Source organism: Amblyraja radiata, chromosome 9 (assembly GCF_010909765.2).
Source record: "Amblyraja radiata isolate CabotCenter1 chromosome 9, sAmbRad1.1.pri, whole genome shotgun sequence".
Lineage (NCBI taxonomy): Eukaryota > Metazoa > Chordata > Chondrichthyes > Rajiformes > Rajidae > Amblyraja > Amblyraja radiata.
This window is the reverse complement of record NC_045964.1, coordinates 62,516,177-62,541,696: the sequence shown is the minus strand read 5'-3', so window position 1 is coordinate 62,541,696 and position 25,520 is coordinate 62,516,177. Positions and strand designations below refer to the sequence as shown.

General features: G+C 45.4%; 1 protein-coding gene across 2 annotated transcripts; it reads right to left on the bottom strand.

The window, feature by feature from the left end:
• Nucleotides 1–1,152: 1,152 nt before the first annotated feature.
• Nucleotides 1,153–25,515, bottom strand: coq6 (coenzyme Q6, monooxygenase). Of its 2 annotated transcripts, XM_033027632.1 has the most exons (13): nucleotides 25,395–25,515; nucleotides 25,140–25,364; nucleotides 22,109–22,243; nucleotides 20,623–20,681; nucleotides 17,952–18,078; nucleotides 15,875–16,005; nucleotides 15,066–15,173; nucleotides 14,256–14,318; nucleotides 11,177–11,284; nucleotides 5,824–6,026; nucleotides 4,294–4,409; nucleotides 2,524–2,690; nucleotides 1,191–1,331 (listed from the first exon to the last, which is right to left on the bottom strand). In XM_033027632.1, exons 2-13 carry the CDS (start codon nucleotides 25,333–25,335, stop codon nucleotides 1,302–1,304), a joined length of 1,443 nt encoding a protein of 480 aa, XP_032883523.1. In that variant the 5' UTR covers nucleotides 25,336–25,364; nucleotides 25,395–25,515; the 3' UTR covers nucleotides 1,191–1,301. The 2 variants fall into 2 exon arrangements, with proteins under 2 accessions (XP_032883522.1, XP_032883523.1); XM_033027631.1 differs by having other exon boundaries at nucleotides 1,153–1,331; nucleotides 25,140–25,402.
• Between the last annotated feature and the right edge of the window lie 5 nt (nucleotides 25,516–25,520).

The following is a 25,520-nucleotide window of genomic DNA, read 5'->3' as shown; positions in this document are numbered from 1 at the left end:
GAAGAAACAGTAGGCAGAGGGAGAGCTGGGAAGGGGAGGGGAAGGAGGGAGAAAGCCAGGACTACCTGAAATTGGAGAAGTCAATGTTCATACTGCTAGAGTGTAAACTACCTAAGCAAAATATGAGATGCTGCTCCTCCAATTTGTGGTGGGCCTCACTCTGGCCATGGAGGAGGCCCAGGACAGAAAGGTCAGATAAGGAATGGGAGGGGGAGTTGAAGTGCTGGGCCACCGGGAGATCAGGTTCGTTAATGCGAACTGTGCAGAGGTGTTGGGCGAAGCGATCGCCAAGCCTACGCTTGGCCTCATTCGGCCCTTTGAACCAGCACCTCCATTCAATACGATCATGTTTGCAGCGCCAGAGACCCGGGTTCGATCCCGATTACGGGTGCTGTCTGTACGGAGTTTGTAGGTTCTCCCTGTGACCGCGTGGGTTTTCTCCGAGATCTTCGGTTTCCTCCCACACTCCAAAGGGTACGTAGGTAAATCAACTTGGACAATTTTTTTTAAACTTTTTTTTTTAATCAAGCCAATTAACCTACAAACCTGTACATCTTTGGAGTGTGGGAGGAAACCGAAGATCTCGGAGAAAACCCACGCAGATCACGGGGAGAACGTACAAACTCCGTACAGACCGGGTCGAACCCGGGTCTCTGGTGCTGCATTTTGCTGTAAGGCAGCAACTCTACCGCTGTGCCACCGTGTCTGAAGAAGGGTCCCAACCCGAAATGTCACGTATTCCTTTTCTCCAGAGATGTTGCCTGACCTGCTGAGTTGCTCCAGCATTTTGTGTCGATCTTCAGTATAAATCATCATCAGCGTGGGTTTTCTCAGAGATCTTCGGTTTCCTCCCACACTCCAAAGATTGTGTTAATTGGCTTGATAAAAAAAAAGTATTTAAAAAATTGTCCAAGTTGGCGATATGCAGAGTACTGCTCTGCCGACTACAAAATTCAGAAGGTTCAGTCTGATGAAGGGTCACCTATTCCTTTCCTCCAAAGATGCTGCCTGACCCTCTGAGTTACTCCAGCAATTTGTGTTGACCACCCAGTTCAAGGCAGCAAGTTCTAAAATGAGCAATAACTGCTGACAGTGAGAGTCCCACCAACATCTAATGGAAAGACCGCACGGAATGAAAATTGGGAATCTGAGATCATTCAAACCAGTTTAATGTTTGCCATGTATTCCATTCAAAATGAATAAATTACAAAAGATAATTCCGTCCTACAGCAGGAACGTAGAAGCTTTTTTGCAGCCAGCACTCTCGGCTTCAGGAAGTCTGAAAAGTGGCAGGATGCAGTTCATTTACTGACGAATGCCATGATCTGTTCCTGCAAAACAGTGGAAGGTTACTTGTCATAAGGAATAGGAGTAGAATTAGGCCATTCGGCCCATCAAGTCTACTCTGCCATCCAATCATGGCTGATATATCACTCCCTCCCAACCTCATTCTCCTGCCTTCTCCCCATAACCTCTGACACCCGCACTAATCAAGAATCTATCCATCTCTGCCTTAAATATATCCACTGAATTGGCCTCCACAGCCTCCTGTGGCAATGAATTCCACTGATTCACCACCCTCTGACTAAATAAATTTCTCCTCCATCCTAAAATAACATCCTTTAATTCTGAGGCTGTGACCTCTAGTCCAAGACTCTCCCACTATTGGAAACATCCTCTCCACATCCACTCTATCCAGGCCTTTCACTATTCTGTATGTTTCAATGAGGTTCCCCCCCTCATTCTTCTAAACTCCAGCGAGTACAGGCCCAGTGCCGACAAACGCTCAGCATAGGTTAGCCTATTCATTCCCGGGATCGTTCTTGTAAACCTCCTCTGGCCCCTCTCCAGAGCCAGCACATCCTTCCTCAGATATGGTGCCCAAAATTGCTCTCAAAGAAAATTGTTCAAAAAGAAAAATCAGACACGCCACAAGCCAGTTTCATCAAACTCTCCTTCTCGGCACAAGAAACGTCTCGGTCCTTGAGGCTTTGGGGGCAGCAGCACTAACTGCTGCATCGCCACGCTGGCCGTGATCCCTTAATACTGAATAACAAGTGTGTAATCCTTTTTCCTTCCCAAACCTGGAGTATTCAAACCCTCATCTTGTATCAAACAGTTTTATTCCTCTCTGTTATCAGTGTTGTGAACAGTTGAGCTACAGTGCAGAGACCTACATTCTGAACTCTATACCTTCCCCTTTGCTCTACTGACTCTACCCGAGTTTGACCCGATTGTATTTGTGTAGTATTATCTGATCTGGTTGGATAGCTTGTTATATAAAGCTTTCCACTGCACCTCGAGACAGGTGACAAGAGAGTCATAGACATAGTGTGGAAACGGGCCCTTCGGCCCAACTTGCCCACACCGGCCAACATGTGCTACCTGCCTGCCTGTAGGCCCATATCCCTCAAAACCTGCCCCATCCATGTACCGGTCTAATTGTTTCTTCAATGTTGCGATAGTGCCTGCCAAAACCCAAACCCATCCTCACAACAACAGCAGAATGGCCCCTCTAATTACCTTAACGGGTGCAAGGACATTTGTAGCCTGTAGGCCCAGGCTCCTCAGGAAGACCACTGGCGTACTTTTGGTCGAATACAGCCTCTTCAGCAGGTCTATAGCAGCCATGATTGGGACATTGTGCCTCTGACGCTCTGTTTCAAACGCATTCAGATGATTGATGGACCCTGGAGGGACAGAAGTAGACGGTGACGGAATGGTGGCATCAAAGCCAACTTCATTCCACAGCGGTAACATTGGCTAGAAGGGCAAGTGACCTTTCTCAAGGAGGTGAAGTCTCATCAAAAGTAGACCGAAGCCTGCCGTGAAATATAGATTATCAATATTCTATCATTGTTTAAGAAAGAGCTGGAAAAAATAGACAGAAATGCTGGAGAAACACAGCAGGTGAGGCAGCATCTGTGGAGTCTGAAGAAGGGTCTCGACCCGAAACGTCACCTATTCCCCCGCTCCATAGATGCTGCCTCACCCGCTGAATTTCTCCAGCATTTTTGTCTACCTTTAATACTCTATACATAATCATCTGATATTTTGTATCTGCTTCAACAGCTTAAAACCCAGGGGTATGAATATTGATTGCTCTAACTTCAAGTAACCCCTGCATTCCCTCTCTCCCCACCCCTCCCACACCCGTCTTTCATTCTCACGTAGCTACAGCTAACAGTGACTTGTCTCCTTTATCATTGTTACTTTTTTGCATATCTTTCATTCATCTGTTCTAAATCTCTCTACATCATCGTCTGTATCTCTCGTTCCCCTTTCCCGTGAATTTCAGTCTAAAGGGTCTCGACTCAAAATGTCACCCATTCCTTCTCTCCAGAGATGCTGCCTGTCCCGCTGAGTTACTCCGGCATTTTGTGTCTATTTTAGATTATCAATTACTTTTCTTTGCATCACGATAGTTTGAAATTCGGTGGATAGGCAATTCACAGAGTTGAATATCATGCACGTTGTAGATAGACACAAAAAGCTGGAGTAACTCAGCGGGTCAGGCAGCATCTGTAGAGAAAAGGAATAAGTGGTGTCTCGGGTCGACCCGTCTTCAGACTGAGAGTCAGGGGAAAGGGAAATGAGATATAGACGGTGATTAAGCAAAGCAAGAATTTCATTGTCCTATACAGGGACACATGACAATAAACTAACTTGAACTTGAACTTGATTTCGAATGAAATGGAAGAAATGAATGAAAGATATGCAAAAAGTACCGATGATCAAGGAAACGTGAAGCCCACAATCCCTTTGCCCTGAATCTCAGTCTGAAGAAGGGTCCTGACCCAAAACGTCACCTATTTCTTTTCTCCAGAGATGCTGCCAGACCCGCTGAGTTACTCCAGCATTTTGTGCCTGTCAGTGTAAACCAGCACCTGCAGTTCCTTCAGACACACTGTAGTGCTGTCGCACAAAGGTCCATAAACCCCTGGAGTGGATTTACAACTGCAGTGTAATGCTGCATGGTTCAAAGTCCAGGCCAATTGAAATGCCGAGAAAAATAACTTGGTTTCCTCTGCCTCCCCTCTCCACAAAACCGAGCCGGATTATCGCTCAAGGGCCTACCCCACTTGGAGATGTTTGCCGGCATCATTGACTGATGTATCAGGTCACCGAAAAATTGACGCACGGTGTTTTTTTAAGTGTCGCAACATTCTTTTTGTCGCCGCTGGATTTTTGAAATGTTCAAAAGTTTTTGGCGACCCTGATATGACGCCGACAGTCGCCGAAAAAAATCGCCAAGTGGGACAGGCCCTTCACACTGCACAAGGAGACTCTTACCTAGGTCTTTGCCATTGAAGGCGGCCTCGCTGAGGTGCTGCGAGAGGCAGGCCACATCTCCGAAGCCCAGGTTGACTCCCTGGCCTGCCAAAGGGTGAACTCTGTGGGCAGCATCACTGGAGCGAGAGGGAAAAGGTATTGTGATTATGAAACCATCTGCCCACAGGTCACTGGAACCAAAGACCAAGTCACATTAGTGACTAGTGAACAGTGAAAGGCCTGGATAGAGTGGATGTGGAGAAGATGTTTCCACTACATGGATAGGACAGGTTTGGAAGGATATGGACCAAGCGCAAGCAGGTGGAACTAGTGTAGCTGGGACATGTCTGCCAGTGTGGGCCGAAGGGCCTGTTTCCACACTGTATCACTCTATGACTCTAGTGGGAGAGTCTAGGAGACAGAGGTCATAGCCACAGAATAACAACAGAATCTTTAGTCAGAGGGTAGTTAATCTGTGGAACTCATTGCCACAGAAGGCTGTGGGGGCCAAGTCAGTGGATATATTTAAGGCAGAGAGAGACAAGTTCTTGATTAGAACAGGTGTCAAGGGTTATGGGGAGAAGGCAGGAAAATGGGATTAGGTGGCAGAGATCAGCCATGATTGAATAGCGGAGTAGACTCGATGGGCCGAATGGCCTAATTCTACTCCTAGAACGTGTGGAATAAAAGGGCGTACCTTTAGGAAGGAAATGAGGAGGAATTTCTTTAGTCAGAGGTTGGTGAATTAGTGGAGAAGACTGTGGAAGCCAAGTCAATGGATATTTCTAAAGCAGAGATAGATAGATTCTTGATTATTGCGGATGTCAGCGGTTATGGGGAGAAGGCAGGAGAATGGAATTGAAAGGGAAAGATAGATCAGCCATGACTGCATGGCGGGGTAGACTTGATGGGCCGAATGGCCTAATTCTACTCCCATCGCTTATGAACATTAAGGCAACCGGTTTGCCTGGCATTAGAATCACTTAAGATGGCACTTATTGTTCAATCTGAACAGAAAGCTTGTGTTTATTCAGCAGTCATTTAATAATTCACCGTTTATCAACAAGGACATTTTCATCATAATTAACTATTGTTTCCTTAGCATCCCTGCTTCCCAATTGAAACTTCTCCTCCTAGGCAATCACCAGCTATCAAAACACTTTTAACATTTTCAAAATTAGTTTGGTTTAGAGGTACAGCGCAGAAACAGGCCCTTCGGCCCATCGAGTCCGCTCCGACCAGCGATCCCCACACACTAACACTTTCCTACACACTAGGGACAATTTACAATCTTAACAAGCCAATTGACCTACAAACCAGTACGTCTTTGGAGTGTGGTAAGTCGCTGGTCGGTGCGGACTCAGTGGGCCGAAGGGCCTGTTTCTGTACTGTACCCCTAAATTAGACCCTGCTGCAGGAATCAAACAAGTGCCATCCTCAGCTGGGTTTTGTGCCCATCCCTGCGGGGGGCAGCCTTGGGCACGGACCTGGCGGTCGCCTGGCTCCCTCGACTTCCGTCCTATGTGAGAAAAGAAGTTACCGTGAACTTACCCGATGAGGGCAACCCGTGGCCCGACATACTTGGTGGCGTGGCCCAGCCCGAGGGGGAACATGGCCCTACTCTGTGGGTCGATGCGGGCCACGCTCGGGGGCAGCTGGCGTGCCGACATGCCCGACGGCATCAGGAACGAAAATGCCGTCTTGAACATGGAGTTGGCAGCGGCGACAAATTCAGAATGGTTCTCATTACTCCACTGCAACAGATCAACAAGATAAAATCAATAATTATTCATGATTCAACATCAGGCATTTAGTTTAGAGACACAGCATGGACACAGGACCTTTGGCCCACCGAGTGCGCGCCGACCAGCGATTGCCGTACACTAACACTATCCTACACATACTAGGGACAATTCACAATTACACCAAGCCAATCAACCTACAAATCTTTGGAGTATGGGAAGAAAGCAGAGCAACCGGAGGAAACCCACGCAGTTCACTGGGAGAAAGCAAAAACTCCATACAGACAAAACCCAGTCAGGATCGAACCTGGGTCTCTGGCACAGTAAGGCAGCAACTCAACCCCTGCACCACCGATTGTCCATCAATAATCAACATGTTGCAACCCAAACCTTGTCTATCTATACACCATTAATGGATTAATTGTAACCATGCATAGTCTTTCTGCTGACTGGTTCGCACGCAACAAAAGCTTTTCACTGTACCTCGGTACACGTGACAATAAACTAAACTGAACTGAACCTGTAAGTGTTGGGCCATGCCGTATATACCTGTTTGGTACAATGATCATTCTCTTAAGCAGTCAGAGCATCTCACGAGTTGAGCAGTGTGGCCATACTGCACCACAAGTATGTTGGTGGTGCTGCTGCCCCTTGGCACCATAGACCCGGTTCCATCCTCACCTTGGGTGCTGTTTGTGTGGAGTTTGCACGTGCTCTCTGCAACTGCATAGGTTTCCTCCTGGCTTCTCCCACATCCCAAAGAGTTCCAGGTTTGCAGATGATTTGTCCTTTGTAAAATTGCCCCTAGTGTGTATGCGAAAGTGGGGTATGAATGGGTGATGATCAATGTTTAGCATGGATTTGGTGGGCCGGGTTCGATCCCGACTATGGATGCTGTCTGTGGGGAGTTTGTAGGTTCTCCCTGTGGCCTCTGAGAGTTTTCACAGATGTGCTCCATCTTTTAATCAGTCAGGCACAAAGCTCCTCAAACCTGAACAGGATATGTGTGTCCTTCGCATAGCTGATTGCCATAGGTTTTGCAGTGGAACAGAGTAAACACGTGTTAAAAATCATTGCGTTGCTCCACTTCACAGAGTGTCCACATAAAAGACCAAGGACAAGGCAATGCAAACCCATTCAATGTGCGTTTGGACGCAATAAAAAGATGGGATTTCATGCCTTAGGAAGATCCAGAGTAGTTTAAAACAAATGAAGTTTTCTGGAAGGTATCACTGCTGTAATGTGGGAGACTCAGTGGGTTTCTGACGCACAGCAAGATCCCACAAACAGAATGTGACAACAATCAGATCATCCATTTTACATTATTGAGGGATAACACATTAGCCTGGACCCCAGCGAGAATTCTCCACAGCATCTCTTACATACAGACCAGAGAATGCGGATAGAATCTCATCCCAAAGATACCACCTGACAGTACAGCTGTGCAAAAATACCACATAATTAAACAGGCCGCACTCTCCTAAATTGCTGGGTTGTTACACTCGACTTAACCTACCCAGTCTGTCTGGACTCCATGCCAATCATTTATTTACACGCACCTTCAAAAATAATATTTTTCTGCCCAACAAAATTGCTCAAATTCCCACGGAAGGATACGCAATTGCAACACCCCGCACCACAAAACGTTTTAAAACTCAAAATAGCATTACAGGATCAGAGAGGGAAGGATGTGCGCATCTAAGACTGTCCAAGGGAAGAGCAGACTTCAGTTGTGTATTTAAGAGAACGACAGTGGCGCAGCGGTAGAGTTACTGCCTTACAGCACCATAGACTCGGGTTCCATCCCGACTACGGGTGCTGTCTGTACAGAGTTTGTACATTCTCCCCGTGACCTGCGTGGGTTTTCTCTGAAATATTTGATTTCCTCCCACACTTCAAAGACATACAGGTTTGTGGATATATTGGCTTGGTATATATGGAAAAATTGTACCTAGTGGGTCTAGGATAGTGTTAATTTGCCAGTCGGCACGGACTCGGTGGGCCAAAGGGCTTGTTTCCGTGCTGTATCTCTAAACTAAAGTAAACAGGCAGTGACGGTAGATAAAAATGCTGGAGAAACTCAGAGGGTGAGGCAGTATCTATGGAGCGAAGGAATAGGCAACATTTCAGGTCGACACCCTTCTTCAGACAAGCAGCAGGCACGTGCATTATCAACCCCAGGCCCCAACATGGGAACTGGAGGGCTATTGTCCTTGCAGAGCTGTGTTGCCGTTCACCAACCCTCAAAAGAGAAGAGCTTTACAAAATTAAAGCATTTGGAGAGAATGCCCAACTTGACATTACGTTTCAAGCCCTGCCAACTGAAAACAAAATAATTGTGCTGGAAAACAATAGGAGATGGATTTGCAGTGTTCACCTTCACAGAATTACACAAAGATAAACTACAATTTACAGCAAAAGAGGCTACAGATCCTTTTCCGCCAATTTTCCCTCTAATTCCCCCACAAGGTGGCAACCCCTGCTGCGTTGTGTCTAATTCATTACCCCCACCTTCATTTTGCAGAGGAAGCTCCATGCAGCCAGCAACAAGTACCTGCATTTTTAAATCATCATTAACAAAAGTCCCTTGGTACTTCACTAATTATTTGATGAGCTGAACAGTTAGTAAATTGAAGATACTCCCAAAATGCTGGAGTATTTCATCGGGACAGGCAGCATCTCTGGAGAGAAGGAATAGGTGACGTTTCGGGTCTTTACACTTTGAAGGAGGGTCTCAACCCAAAAATGTCACCCATTCCTACTCTCCAGAGATGCTGCCTGTCCCGATGAGTCTAGTCCAGCAGTTTGTGTCTACTATGTATAACCAGCATCTGTAGTTCATTCCTACACAGCTAGTAAATTGAGGCATGTTTCAACATTCTTCTCCACAATGCCACCTAATGGCCAGAGTTACAGTTAGCGCGTTTTCATTCTGAATGTTTATGCAGGTAATTTAGAAAGGGTTTTAGAAAATAATGGGGTTGAGAGGATAAGATACATCAACCATGATTGAATGGCAGAGTAGACTTGATGGGCCGAATGGCCTAATTCTGCTCCTATAACATACACTTCTGCCCATATGGACGGTGTTAAGCTGCAGCCTGATTCTATACATGCTCAAACCTGGAAGCCTATGCTCAAAAGCAGTATATAGGTATGTTACAAAACTTACCTTCAGCGGCGCTGTAATTCTGCCACTGGCCGTGTGCACGATTTTGGCGCGTTTGAGGGGGGGGGGGCGGGGTTAAAACTGAGTTTTTTCCCGACCTGGTCCTGAATTATATTTGTTGGAGTGCAAGATTTTGCTAAAGAATCGTTCCTACGGCCGTTCTGTGTGTTTTTAAAAAAAATTCACCCTACAAGTTAATCGCTGGAATGATTTTAATAGCAGCTTCTGAAGCCGTCAATGCCGACAACTGGGACGGATTTTATACAGGACCAGGTAAAAGAAAGTAGTTTATTTTTATGTATAAAAGTGTTGCTTAAGATGTATTTAATTCACATTTTACGTTGCGAAACGGTGATTTCCCCCCCCCGAAGAACCGGCAGTGTATTTGCTGCAGATATGGGGGTATAAATTCACCGCATCTGAACGTTCTAAATGGACCCGTTCCAGAAAATCCCACTCGCAAGCTGATTTAAATGGCCATTAATTTACAGGTATTAAACATTAAATTCCTTCCATTTGGCCTATAAACCCATGACAATGAGATTTTAAAATTATGTTATATTCTGAATTATTGTGTGAATGTTATTTGGACACTGAGGCTATTTAAAAATGTTAATCTATTCTTAAGAAATGGATAGATGTTTAGATCTAGTACAGGTGCACAACCTTTTATCCGGAGTTCCGGAAACCGAAAAGCTCCGAAAACCGGACATTTTTTCCAGGATGTCTTCTGCACACCAAAGCTCGCGTTTGGAGCCAAACTTGACCCGAAACGACCCACGGTCAACCCAGGTCTGTACTACTGTAGCAGCTGCCTCCTCCCCGGAGACCGGGGAGACACTTAAACATCTGTAAATCATTGCTTAAATGTTAGTCAGTTAGTTTGGAGGGCTTTTATGTGAAGGGGGGGGGGGGGGGTTGAAGGGGGAAACTTTAATTCTTAGTCCCCTACCTGGTTGGTGAGGCGGGGAGCGGGCAATGCCTTACCGGGTCGCCGTGCAGTAAGCTCCGGAGCGCTGTGGCCGCCGACTCCCAACATCGCGGAGCTGGGGCTGCGGGCGTCCGGCCACGGGCGGCGCCGCTTGTAGCTCCGACCCCGGCAACTCTACCCCTGGCCGAGCGGCGCTCCAAATCCAGCGCGGCCCGCGGCCGGACGCCCGCAGCCCCAGCTCCCCGATGTTGTGAGTCGGCGACCACAGCGCTCCAGAGCTTACCGCACGGCGACCCGGTAAGGCATTGCCTGCTCCCTGCTGGTATCTAATTATATGCTTTAATTTCAAGTCATCCAAGTAAGTCTCAGAATGCTTCAATCTACAATAACTGAAAATTTCTTTCAGTTCTCTTAAATTTTAAGAAAGTTATCGGCCTTTAAATGTTCTCGATCACAGCTTTTGTGTTAAGTCAATGAAAAAGCAATAGGGAACAAGATGCCAATTTCCGAGTATGAAAATGGCCATAACTTATTTAATACTGAAGATATGAAAGTGAATTAGGTGTCAAATTAAACTTATTTTTATGCTTTATCTGATGGGATAAATTAAAGACTTGATTTTTTAAATCTCAAAATATTGTAACATTGTTACAGTATAGCTGTTTTTTCTTCCCCTCCTCCAACCTTTAGCGCGGAAACTGTATTTGGCCCACTGAGTCCGTGCCGACCAGCGATCCCTGCACACTAGCACTATCCTACATGCTAGGAACGATTTACAATTTTACCAAAGCCAATTAACCTACAAACCTAGAGTGCCGGAGAAAACAAGAGCACCCGGAGAAATCCCATGCAGTCACAACAAGAACGTACAAATTCTACACAGACAGCACCCGTAGTCAGGATCGAGCCCAGGTCTCTGGCGCTGTAAGGCAACAACTCTACCGCTACGCCACTGTGCCGCCCTGTACTGCTAATACCAAATCGCTGAAAGCAGCTAGCTCTGTACAGACCAACAGCAGTTCTTACTCTGCTCTATAGCAAGCAATCTCTGCATCCACTTACAAAAGCGGAATTGACAGCATCCACAAACGTCTCCTCATCCACACTGAGCAAGTCAGACGCGTGCTGGTGGGAGGTCGACCACACCAAGGAGCTGAGATTATCGGAGAGCTGAAAAAGACACAGAGAGGCTCAATTATTACTTTGATAATACATCGCAGAAACTGCTCAGGCCAGGCTATTAAAATGCACCAGCCTCATCACGGGCACTGAGTAAATGATTCATGGTGATCAGGCAGCTCCTGTGGCACAGTTGCCATTGTGTGGCCCATTGGATGTGGAGAGGATGTTTCCACTAGTGGGAGAGTCTCGGTCATGAGAGGAATAGATCGGGTAAATGCATAGAGTCTCTTGCCCAGAGTAGGGGAATCAAGGACGAGAGGACATAGGTTCAAGGTGAAAGGGAAAAGATTTAATACACACCTGCCAACTAGTCCGATTTTATCGTATTTGTTCCGATTTTTAAGTTAAAAAAGTTTGAAAAATCGGAACAGTATGATTTTGAAAAGAGAGGGAAAAAACGGCCAATCAACCGCTGTCTCTAAGGGGGTTGTGTCCAATCACTGACCAGCTTCCCTTAAAATTCCCGACCAATCAGCCACTGTCTTCAAAGGCATTGTGTCCAATCACATAATGCGCTGGTCACTCAGCGGCCAATCAGACGCTGTCTCAGAGGGGCGTTGCGGCCAATCACGGACCAGCTTCCCTTACTGAAGCAGAAGATGGCTGCGCCCAACACTTTTACTCTGCTGGTACACAAAATTGCTGGGGAAACTCAGTGGGTGCAGCAGCATCTATGGAGCGAAGGAAATAGGCGACGTTTCGGGCCGAAACCCGAGTCTGAAGAAGGGTTTCGGCCCGAAACGTCGCCTATTTCCTTCGCTCCATAGATGCTGCTGCACCCGCTGAGTTTCCCCAGCAATTTTGTGTACCTTCGATATTCCAGCATCTGCAGTTCCCTTTTGAACACTTTTACTCTGCTGTTTGCTCGCAGTGCTAGGCAGAGACATTTCTGGTAACATTCTTTGTAAAGATTTTTTTAGCTGTATGAAGTCATTTATTTCATGACATATTTATCTTTTGGGGGTTATTTTACTGGTTGTGCGTTAGAAAAATTCTAAGCTTGACTTTCAATGATAAACTTCTGGACAAATGCAAGAAAGCAGCTATGACATAATACATAATAAACTGTATTACAAATACACAATAAACAAGTTATGCATTCTTATACTCTTACATGGGTATGACCGCACATTAAAAAAAAAAGATTCAGCAAAATGGCACCGCGTAAAAATACTGATTTCCTCAGCAAAATACTGATTTTCCGGTACTAGAATACTGAAATGCTCTGACAAAACGAAAAAACCCTTTAAAATCCAAGAACTAAGGCGGGCCCTGGGACCCCCCCACCCCACTCGCACTCCATCAACTCGCACACTCAGATGCCAGATGAGGTAGGTATGTTGCAAAACGTACCTGAAGGTCGCTGAAAATCTGTCCCAGCCCGTGTGCGCGATTTTGGCGCCGTTTAGAGAGGGGCGGGTTTAAAACGCGATTTTCCCTAGGCTGTTCAAATCGAGGTTTTTCAGCCTAGTTAATTATTAACGAAAAATCGCTGGAAGATTCCCTCGCTTGAGCTATTATTAGTTTTAAGGGCTTTATTTAATTGTTATAGTAGGTTAAAAATTAACCTCTAAACCCGCGACCGCCGACAACGGGCCAGATCTCATACAGGGGAAAACGGAAGGTAGGCTGTTTATTTTTACGTTAAAAAGGGCTTCTTAAGATCCCTTTATACAAAGTTTAATGTTGCGAGTAGCTAATTTTGGGCCCATTATATCCCGCAGTATTTTTCTGGGCATTTGAGGGTACAAATCTAGCGCAATGTGAACGTTCTAAACCAGCGCGTTCACAGGATCCCACTAGAAAGCTGATTTAAATGGACTTTAATTTACAGCAATTAAACACTAAATTCCTTCCATTTGGCCTATAAATTAATGTAAATGAGATTTAAAAATCATGTTTTATTGTGAATTATTTGTGAATATTATTTGGACACTTAGGCTATTTAAAAATGTTAATCATTTATTAAGAAATGGATAGATGTTTAGATCTAGTAATTGAAGTTTGGAATTAGCTACAATTAGGTAACTAACTAATTATATGCTTTAATTTCAGGTCATCCAAGTAAGATTATTTTATATTTGTTTCAGAATGCTTCAATCTATGATAACTGAAAATTTCATTCAGTTCTCTTAATTTTTAAGAAAGTTATGGGCTTTTGACTGTCCACGATCACAGCTTTTTTGTTATGTCCATAGAAAATCAATAGGGAACAAGATGCTAATTTCCGAGTATGAAAATGGCCATAACTTTTTAAATACTTGAGATATGAAAGTGAATTAGGTGTCAAATTAAACTTATTTTTATGCTTTATCTGATGGGATAAATTGCAGACTTGATTTTTAAAATCTCAAAATTTTGTAACATTGCTAGATGAGGTAGTTGAGGCTGGGACTATCCCAACGTTTAAGAAACAAGTACATGGATAGGACAGGTTTGGAGGGATATGGACCAAGCGCGGGCAGGTGGGACTAGTGTAGCTGGGACCTGTTGGCCGGTGTGGGCAAGTTGGGCCGAAGGACCATAGCTCATAGCCTCAGAATTAAAGGATGTTCCTTTAGGAAGATGAGGAAGAATTTCTTTAGTCAGAGGGAGGTGAATCTGTGGAATTCATTGCCAAAGAAGGCTGTGGAGGCTAAGAATGGATATTTTTGTCAATGGATGACATAGATAGATTATTGATTAGTACGGGTGTCAGGGCTTATGGGGAGAAGGCAGGAGAATGAGGTTGAGAGGGAAAGATAGATCAGCCATGATTGAATGGCAGCCTGACTGAATGGCCAAATTCTGCTCCAATCACTTATGATGAACATATTCACGTGCTGCAAATTCTACACATAGAGCAACAAAATAATTTCATCAGCAATAAGATCAAGTGTCCATGACTTAGCAACAAACTTTTCTGTGCACAATAAGCATCTTTAGTACAACATGTAAAATCTTAAAACTTTAAACCTACCGGCAGCATTCCAATTGGTCCGGTCACCAGGAACCGCTGCCAAGCCACATTGTTGTCCGTGGGCTAATGATTTAAAAGAGGAACAGAGAGAAACAAAGACATTCTGTCACAATGGCTGTTGATTTTCATCATTGTATCATCAGCTCCCATCCTCCGCTTTCAGATAGACCAGGACGCTCCTCCTACTTATCGTTGGACCATGAGCCCACAGACAAGCACCAGGTCATAGTCTCACAGACCAATTCTGATTTGTATCATTTCCGGCTGTCTGCCCTCCACAGCCTCCAGCCTTATCGTTCCCCAGCACCACATGGCCTGGTTTTACCTTCTACCCCAAATCCATACACACAACTCCCCAGATAGACCCATTGTTTCTGCCTGCTCCTGTCCCACTGAAATTATTTCCACGTAGCTCGACTCCATCCAATCCCTCCTGATCCAATCCCTCCCGACCTATGTCCAAGTTACCTCACAAGCCCTTTGTCTCTTTAATGATTTCCACTTTCCGATCCCCCGCTCCCTCATCTTTACTATGGGCGTTCAGTCACTCCACATCTTAATTACCCACCAGGAAGGCCTTAAAGCCCTCCGTTCCTTCCTCGACCGTCAGAACCAGCCAATTTCTCCAGAGATGCTGTCTGACCCTCTGTGTTGCTCCAACATTTTGTCGATCTTCGCCCATTTACATCAACGTCAAAGCCCACAGGGGGAACCGGTCACCACAGCAACCTCACACTTCATTACAGGCCGGGAGCATCCGCTGCCCAAATCATTCACAGCACTGAGCGAGGACAGAAGATGTCCGCTTACCTCGGCAAGATGGAGGGTGGCGACAACAGCTGACTGATCGTACTTCCACTGCACGGACTGAATGCTGGCAGACTGTCGTACCATTGAGTTGGGGCCGTCTGCTCCAATCTACTTGGAGGAGAGATGCAACCTGTTCAATGTAGTGAAGTCAAATTGAACAGAAAGATCACTTAGACAATAGACAATAGGTGCAGGAGTAGGCCATTCAGCCCTTCGAGCTAGCACCGCCATTCATTGTGATCATGGTTGATCATCCACAATCAGTACCCTGTTCCTGCCTTCTCCCCATATCCCCTGACTCTGCTATCCTGACGGGTGTCAGGGGTTATGGGGAGAAGGCAGGAGAATGGGGTCAGGAGGGAGAGATAGATCAGCCATGATTGAATGGCAGAGTAGACTTGATGGGCAGAATGGCCTGATTCTGGTCTTATCACGTATGAACATGAACTATCCGTGTTCAGAGCTGATTCTCTTCCAAGCAGTGCTGGAACATTGTACCCATCAAAGCCGAAAGGGGGAACTAGATTAGTTCAGTTTATTGTCACATGTACCAAGGTACAGTTTAATTAAACTATTTGCCAAGTTTCAACTCATGAATGGAACCAAGCCGAAGCCAGATTAAGGACCGCTGTGATATCCAACCCAACATCCTGGGGGCTGCCCACATGAATAGGGTAGGGACTAGGGCAGGAGGGGCTGGTACTCCCATTGAAATGTACACAACCAGGATCAGTCACCTTCAGCTAAGAAAAGGAGAATAAAGAACCACTCCCTATTGCAGACAGCTTCATGGGTTGGTTGTTGCTCACCAGTAACTTGGTCTCCACTTTACTCCCATCCGCCAAATCAACCTGAACCCATGGTTTGGTGTCAGGCACTTGGTAGGGGTCAGGCCAGGTGTACTTCACCACTCTGCTCCTGTACATCACGTCAACCCTGTCTGGGGAAAAACAGCACCAGGCTAAGCAACGCCCTATTTCACATAGTAGAAACAAGGAGTTGCAGATACTGGTTTACATAAAAGGACACAAAGTGCTGGAGTAACTCAGCTGGTCAGGCAGCATCTCCGCAGTACATGGATAGCATCTCTGGAAAACATCCATGGTCTCTGGAGATGTTGCCTGACCTGCCGAGTTACTCCAGAACTTTTTCTGTACTATTAATGATTGTTACACCATAGTTTCACCACATTTTCACTGGCCACCCCAGAGATCCTTCAGATCTACATCTGTCCCCCACAAATGACATTCCCGACAGTAGCTCCCCGACTTCCAACCCCGAGGACATGTGATGTTGCCCCAAAAGAACGTCATCAACAAGGCTGTCTATTTGTACCGTTGCAATATTATTTGGTTTCACCCAGCCTCAGCTCATCTGCTCGAGACACCTATCCACACAAACGGGGCGGCACGGTGGCGCAGCGGTACAGTTGCTGCCTTACAGCACCAGAGACCCGGGTTCGATCCTGACTATGGGTGCTTGTCTGTACGGAGTTAGTACGTTCTCCCCGGGACCTGCGTGGGTTCTTCGGATAGCTCCCACACTCCAAAGACGTGCAGGTTTGTTGGTTAATTGGCTTGGTATAAAATGTAAAATTGTCCTTGGTGTCTGTAGGGTAGTGTTAATGTGTGGGGATCACTGAGCCAAAGGGCCTGTTTCAGCGCTGTATCTCTAAACTAAATAAACATCACCTCTAGACCTAAGATAAACGCAAAATGCTGGTGTAATCTCTGGAGAGAAGGGATGGGTGACATTTCAGTCGAGACCCTTCTTCAGACTATACACTAGAAGGCTCTCGACCCGAAACATCACCCACTCCTTCTATCCAGAGATGCTGCCTGTCCCACTGAGTTACTCCTGCATTTTGTGTCTATCTTCGGTGTAAACCAGCATCTGTAGTTCCTTCCTACACATTACCTCTAGACCTGACCAACGTTCTCACAACCGGACCCCCAGCTAGCACTCACTAATTTACTCCTTGGAACGCAGGAGGATGAGGCGTGATCTTATGGAGCTGCGTAAGATCATGAGAGGAATAGATAGCGTAACTGCACAGTCCTTTATCCAGAGTAGGGGCAATCAAAAACCAGAGGACCTGGGTTCAAGGTGAGGGGGAGAAATGTTTCAGATTTGATAGGAACCTGAGGGGCAACTTCTTTTAAAAAAAACAAGGGTGGTAGGTATATGGAACAAGCCATTGGAGGTAGTTGAGGCAGGTACTATCACAATGTTAAAAAAACATTTAGTTCCGTATATGGATGGGATAGGTTTAGAGGGATATGGGCCAAACTAGTGCAGACGGGACATGTGGGCAAGTTGGGCTGAAGGGCCTGTTTCCACGCTATATCACTCCAAATACTTTTATTTCAGCAGCAAATTTGCACACAGCATGAACTGTAATATGATAATACCCTGCTATAATGATGCAAAGCAGCCACATCTCTGCTTTTCTTCAAAAGAACATTTGCAGTACCTCTGATGTCCCCAAGAGGGAAGATGGGCCTTAGTTTAATGTCTCGTCTAAAAGGGGAGGTGCAGAAGAGCGTATAAAACATAGAAGGTAGACACAAAATGCTGGAGTAACTCAGCGGGTCAGGCAGCATCTCTGGAGATAAGGAATGGGTGACATTTCCGGTGGAGACCCTTCTTTGGACCCAAGCTATTCCTTCTCTCCAAAGTCCTGCTGAGTTACTGCAGCACCTTGTGTCTATCTTCAGTGAAAACTAGCATCTACAATTCCTTCCTTCCCAAAACATAGAGCTGCATTTGTCAGGATCATTTGAAAGGTGGTGTCAAGTCTGTGGAGGTGCAGAGTACACACTCACTGCCACTGAAAATACCCCGTGTACCCACTGTGAACGCCCCGGTCTCAAGGTTAGCACCCACCAGCGGCAGCCGCTAGCTGCTTTGATAAAGCCATCAACACCACATCGTTCTCAACGACGAAGCCCATGTCCTCCAACAGGTCAGCTTTATCGAAGGTGATCATTGAATCCGAGCATTCATCCCAAACCTGAGGAAAGAACACACAAATTTCATAAGGTCATAAGTGATAGGAGTACAGGTAGGCCATTCGGCGGATCAAGTCTACTCCGCCATTCAATCATGGCTGATCTCTCTCTCTCTCTCCTAACCCCATTCACCTGCCTTCTCCCCATAACCTCTGACACCTGTACTAATCAAGTATCTATTTATCTCTGCCTTAAAAATATCCAGACTTGGACTCCACAGTCTTCTGAATTCCACAGATTCACCACCCTCTGACTAAAATATATATATATATATATTATATAGGAAATGGAAGTATATGGATCATGTGTAGGCAGAGAATAGTTTATCTTTGCATTATGGTTGGCTGAAGAGCCTGGTCCTGTGCTGTACCTTTCCAAATTCTATTTCACAGCAAATTCTATTTCACTGCTGAGGAGAGAGATATAGAATTATGTATTAGGATGATGACTCTTGTTTCACTTTCCATTTGCACTGCCTGACTGGAAAATTTCCAGCATTTTCAGTTTCTATTTCACTTTCCAGTTTTCTAATCCTGGTATTTTCTCGATTATGCAGAAAGACAATACACGGTTACAATCCAGCCATCCACAGTGTGCAGATACATGATAAAGGGAATAACGCGAATAACCGGTTAGTGCAAGATAAATCCGGTAAAGTCTGATCAAAGATAGTTGGAGGGTCTCCAATGAGGTAGATAGTAGTTCAGGATATAGGTGGTGAGAACATGTCTATTCATTTGCACGCAAACTCCCATAACAACAATCTGAAAGTGACCTAATCCTTTTTATTTATCCCACCAAAGATGAAATAAATTCCGACTCGGACTGTAGCAAAGTGTGGAGTTGTGCATTTTGGTAGTAGGAATAAAGGCATAGACTATTTTCTAAATGGGGAGAGAATCCAGATATCGGAGGTGCAAAGGGACTTGGGAGTGCTGGTGCATAATTCTCAAAAAGTTAATCGAATCGGTGGTAAAGAAAGCAAACACATTGAGAAAGCACACACAGACAGCACCCGTAGTCAGGATCGAACCCGAGTCCTTAATGAGTAGGATAGTACTAATGTACGGGGTGATCACTGGTCAGCACAGACGTGGCGGGCCAAAGGGCCTGTTTCAACGCTGTGTCTCAAAAGTTTAAAGTCTGCTGGTCTCGGAATGGCAGCACAGATACCCGAGGGTCGTGCTGAAGTCTCTGGAGCAGGACTGGAACCTCCGGTTTTCTGACTGACAAACTGAGCAAAAATTGACATGCAAACGCTTGGTTTATTTAGTCATCAAACTGTAAAATTAACTATACAAAGAAAAACACATCAGCAATCTCCTTCCTTTACCACAGGTAGCTGACCTTGCTGCATAATTTAAACTAGCATTGCCAGCAAACTGCATAAGATATTAATTACAGAACCCAACTCGACCCTTCAAGGCCACAGTGGGGACTCTTGCCAATAATAAGCAGGAATACTGATTTTTCAGATCAAGTAGAAGTGAATAAAGGTCAAATATAATACAGCAGATGTCCCCACAGGTGAGGAGAGCTGTGCAGTACGGAAATAATTTAGAGACACAAGGAACTAGAAGGGCAGTACCGTGACGCAGTGGTTGAGTTGCTGCTTTACAGCGCCAGAGATCCTGGTTCGATCCTGACTACGGGTGCTGTCTGAACGGAGTTTGTACGTTCTCCCTGTGACCACGTGGATTTTCGCCAGGTGCTCCGGTTTCTTCCAACACTCCAAAGACGTACAGGTTTGTAGGTTAATCGGCTTATGTTAAGATTCCAAATTATCCCTAGTGTGTGTAGGATAGTGTTAGTGTACGGGGTGATCGATCGGTGGTCGGCGCGGACTCAGTGGGCCTGCTTCCACATTGCATCTCTGAAGACTGAAGTACAGACTAAAATTAACCTACCCCCCCACTTCAAGAGAAGTAACTGAATCATTGGGTGTGCAGCTCAGACTCCCAATTGCAAAATTAGGTACGAATCAACACTCCAGGTGGAATTTAACCTTTTTGATTTAAAAAAAAAAACATATAAATAAAATGACAGAACAAATCCAAAAGCATCCCATGAATCCAAGAATGGATTTAATTTGCTATTTAATTAATTCATGGGTTTTTGGTTAAAAAAAACACACTTATCACCCATCTTCAAGTCAACTTCAACTGAACAACTTGCTCGGAATTTCAGACTCCACTACAGTGTTGTTATGCAGTTATCTCATCCAGGCCAGATCCAGCAAGAAAGAGAGGCTGAAGAACAGCGACCAAGATGCGTCAGAAGGAACTGAAAATACTGGTTTACACTGAAGATAGACAGAAAATGCTTAAGTAACTCAGCGGGACAGGCAGCATCTCTGGAGAGAAGGAATGGGTGACAAAGAAGAGTCTCCACCCAAAAAGCCACCCGTCCTTCTCTCCAGAGATGCTGCCCGCCCCGCTGAGCGGCCAAGATGGATTTTTATGACAATCCAGTGGTCTTGCAATCATAGTGGAGATTTGAACGCGTCTGAGTCACCAGTTCGGTAACATAACAATTATGCTACCTACCTGCATCCTCTTGAACGGCTTGCATCTCATGTTGCAAATATCATCCCAAGCTCCAAAACCTACGGAGAAGTGAAAGTGGTTGAAAAGTAAAGCTGAAACAATGGACGGGGTTATTTTTGTAATAACTACAGTTGTGCACAGTGTGTGAGCAAATCAGGACCATTTTATTATTACGAAGTAAAACACTGGTCAGGTTTAATGAATGAGCCAAAACACCACACAGGCACTAATTAACCTCAATTAACACTTGGTAAAAACAACTTTTAAAATCCTCAATAGGATACAAAGCGTTGGAGTAACTCAGCAGGTTAGGCGCATCTCTGGAGGACATGGATCGGCAACGTTTCAGGTCGCGGCCCTTCTTGAGACATTATCCTGGTTTTCAAATCCAACAAAGCTCTCACCTCTGTAAGCTCCTCAGAGTGACGAGCCTTGCCACAAACTCCTGGCAAGCCCCCACGGCACTGATATAGCAACTGTATTGCCCTGGGTGTGGATTCATGAAGTGAGACAGTGTGCTCAGGCTGGCTGTGTTGAGCAGGCGGTTGCGCGGTACAGAGAGGTGAAAACTCAGGGTTGCACCCTGAACAGCTCAGTGAGTGCGGGCCATTGCAGGGGGGCTGAACCTGCCTCAGCTGTCAACAGACCACCTACAAATTCTACAGCCATTTCCGACACTTTCTACTGGATGTCATAGAAACTGCTGCCTCTTCCTCTGTGTTTGGCTGCATGGCTGTTCCTCACCCAGAGATCTCTGCACAGCAACAAACTCAGTCACCGTATGCGCCGTGGGTAGAGGTATATGCAGCTGATTTCCAAGTAGCACACACGTAGAAACAAGGAACTGCAGATGCTGGTTTACAAAAGAAGACACAGAGAGGAGTAGCTCAGCTGGTCAGGCCGCATCTCCAGAGAAGATGGATAGGCAACATTTTGTTTTGGCACCCTTCTTCAGTCTCATACAGGCAATGCACAGCCTGAGCAGAGGCCTTTAAGATGCTTGCCTGCCTGATCAGGAGCTCTGGAGGATAGCACCAAGCAAGATGTTAGTGTCCTGGGGTGATGAACAAGGTACAACCTCTGCACACTAACACGGGCTTCACATGACTTACAATTTAATCAAAACGTGTACCTCTACAATATGATTTAACTCAAATACTCTGCTCAAAAACTCAAAGGAAAAATAAATGCTGAAATGCCAGAAATACTAAAAACTTGCATCAATACAGATGCAAGTCTGAAGAGTGGTCCCAACACAAAACGTCACCTACCCATGTTCTACAGAGATGCTGCCTGACCCGCTGAGGAACTCTATCATTTTGTACAATGATGCATAGTTCGGTGAGTAATAACATTTTATCAGATCCTTCCCCTTAAACATCAATCATCTCTCCTCATCTTTCCAACACTTTATTCCCATTTTAGATTTCCAGTCTCAGCAGTTGTGTTTTTGGAATGAAGGTAGAATGGAGTAATTGGAACTTACAGTCTAAGAAAGCGGCAGATCCTGGAGTAAGGGCGCTCACTCGGTTACTGTGCAGGTCTGGCAGCTTGCCGTCTGATTTTTTATTTCCGGCCTCCAGCAGAAGAATCCTTTTCCCAGAGAGATTTGGATCATAGGCTTAGGGAGGGATAAAGGCAAAAATTTCACTTCATTTGGCCATATTCCATCACTGCGTAAAGATCCAGTCAAAATGCATTTTACTTCAACATGTAGCAAATGTTTTACATTCCTCAACAGCTCCCAAAATAAATCAACATTGGGTTTGGCTTTATAATATGGATGGTTTGTAATGACACCCATCTAATACTAAGCAGCCAGTGAAAACGCCTCCAGAAGTGATTCATTGCCAAGGTCTTTGGGTATCCAAAGTTATTAAAGGGACTTTCTTGGCTTGTAATCAAAGGAAGAATGGAGCCTACAAGAAAGTACCTTTTTTTTGGGTGGACACAGAGTTTGTACACTCTATTTAACTTCATTGGAGATGAGAATGCTATCAGTGGAACCTTGAAAGGGGGAACCAGTATAATTTGTGGTTAGGGAACAGAACAAATAAAATGAGAGACACTGAAAAATGATGGCATTCCTCTAGAAACTCATCTTATTCAGGGGACAGCAAGGGTGGAAAGTGCAGAGACTCTGGTCATAATCTTCCAATTATCCTGATACAGAACAGTATTTACAAATATTACCTTCCTATTTTGAAAAAAAAAAGGATGGAAATATTAAGCCCACTAACAACCTGCCAGTCAACCAACAGGCTGCGAAGAAACTTTTTCAAGATATTGTAATCCAAGTATTTGCCCAGAGTAGAGGAATCGAGAACCAGAGGACATTGGTTTAAGGTGAGGCTGGGAAAATTTAATAGAAATCTGAGGGGTAAATTTTTTTTTTTACACAAAGAGTGATGGGTGTATGGAACGAGCTGCCATAAGAAACAGTTGGACAGGTACATGGATAGGACATGGAGGGATATGGACCAAACGCAGGCAGGTGGGACTAGTGTAGATGGGACACAGTGGTCGGTGTGGACAAGTTGGGCTGAAGGGCCTGTTTCCACACTGTAAGACTCTATATGCAGTAGCAGGAGTAGCCAATAAGTTGCCTGTACCTGCTATGCAAATCAGGCACTCACATTTCAGAGAACCTCACATGGTCCACCAACACCGCTGCGCTGGTCAAAAAGGCACAGCAACGACTGTTCTTCCTGAGAACATTAAAAAAGACTGGCCTGCCCCAACAGCTGCTGACAACCTTCTACCGCTGCACCACAGAGAGCATACTAACGTATGGCATCTCTGTGTGGTATCTCAGCTGCACGGAGGCGGAGAGGAGAGCTCTTCAGCGCGTCGTCCACAGAGCACTGAAGATTATTGGGACACAGCTACCAGCCTTGGAAGGCATCTACCACACACGGTGCGGGAAGTTTATTGGGACACAGCTACCAGCCTTGGAGGGCATCTACCACACACGGTGCCTCAGGAAGGCCGTCAGCATCCATAAAGACTCCTCACACCCATGTAATGGACTGTTCGAACTACTTCCCTCCGGCAGACGTTACAAGGCCTTCTACGCCCGAACCTCCAGACTCAGGAACAGCTTCATTCCCAGAGCTATAGCGCCTCTGAACCGGCCCCGCTGAGTGTCCTCCACCCCCCATGGACTGTCTCCCTCGGATGGTCACGTCACACAGACACATCTGCACTTTAGTCTGTTTGAACTGTTTTGACTATCTTACTGTTGTAATGTTCTTCTTACAAACCATGTTCTCGGGGTATCTAAATCTAAATTTTATTAGTTATTTAAGTTATGACATCGGATGGAAGCTGCATACCAAATCTCGTTGCGCTTATGTACAATGACAATAAAATATATTATTATATTATTATTAAGATCATGGCTGAGCATTTACTTTTCAGTACACTTTACACTGCCCCTTGGCACCTGCCCTTCCAGAGGTCACCAGTGTTTAATTGTCATAAGTACTGTCAATTGAACAATGATATTCTTAATGTGTAGGAAAGAACTGCTAATGCTGCGAAGATAGACACAAAATGCTGGAGTAACTCAGCGAGACAGGCAGCATCTCCGCAGAGACCCTTCTTCAGACTGAGATGTAGAGGAGAGGGGGACTAGAGATATGGAAGGGTAAGGTGTGAAAACGACCGATCAGAGCAGACGGTGATCAAGGAAATGTGGAAAGGATCATTGTTGGCTGAGGGGAAGGGGACAATGAGGCTTACATTTAGCAAAATTAATCAGAATGACAAACTATTCGGGGGGGGAGTAAGCGATATTAATCGTAGCAGAACAGGCCTATAAATCATACACACATGGATAATAAAGTAAAGTAAATATCAATACATTGATTACCACAATGCCAGTGCAAAAAAGTCCAAAGAAGTTTAGAGCGGAGGGTTGTGTGGTGGTGTAGTATAGTTTTCAGTTTAGTTTATTGTCATGTGTACAAAGGTACAGTGAAAAGCTTTTTTGTTGAGTGCTCACCAGTCATCAGAAAGACAATACATGATTACAATCAATCCATTTTTGTGTATTTGGTGTAGTATAGTCTTGAGTAGTGTAGTTTTGTGTAGTGTAGTGTCGTTTTGTGTAATGTAGTGTAGTTTTGTGTAGTATAGTCCTTTAAAATCTTGTATAGTGTCGTTTTGTGTAGTATAGTCTTGTATGGTGTTGTTTTGTGTAGTTTGGTGTAGCATAGTCTTGTATAGTTTTGTGTAGTTTGTTGTGTAGTCTTGTATAATGTTGTATAGTATCGTTTTGTATAATGTGTTGTGTAGTGTATTGTATAATCTTGTCCAGTGTCGTTTTGTGTAGTTTTGTTTTATTTGGTGTAGTATAGTCTTCTATAATCTTGTATAGTTCGTTTTGTGTATTGTAGTATTGGCGGCCCAGTCCTCTCACAAGCCAGCCCTCGCCTCCCACCCCTGTGTAGTGAGAGGCCGACCACACCTTATCTCCCCCGCCCGCCCCGCACCCAGACAGGCCCCGGCCTTACCGAGAGAACAGGCCATGGCCGTGCCCACCATCCCGCCGCCCGAGATCACCACATCGTACAGATCCTGAGTCTCGGACTCTCCCTCCTCCTGCTCCTGCTGGCGGGCGGACGAGCATTTCCTGCAGCCTCTGCCGGCCAACAACTGGGCCTGGGCGCGGAGGCGGCGCAGCAGCCCGGACACTCTGCAAGGGATCATAGCGGCTAAACCGCCATGGAGACGGTCACCTTCCTCTCACAGTCACAGGAGACGGTCACCTTCCTCTCACAGTCACAGGAGACGGTGCGAGGTATCACCTCCGGGTGGGAAAGCACCCAGCCAACCGCGGCAAGATGCACACACATTCACTTCCGTGGAGGAGGGAACTTCAGACCAAAGGCAGA

Excerpts from the sequence above, each read along its gene's own strand:
- coq6 (XM_033027632.1), bottom strand. The coding sequence starts at position 25,335 with ATGATCCCTTGCAGAGTGTCCGGGCTGCTGCGCCGCCTCCGCGCCCAG. Across the intron at positions 16,006-17,951 it reads GCAGCTAGCGGCTGCCGCTG|ACAGGGTTGACGTGATGTAC; the intron begins GTGGGTGCTAAC and ends GTTTTTCCCCAG. Across the intron at positions 2,691-4,293 it reads CTTCAATGGCAAAGACCTAG|GGTCCATCAATCATCTGAAT; the intron begins GTAAGAGTCTCC and ends CTGTCCCTCCAG.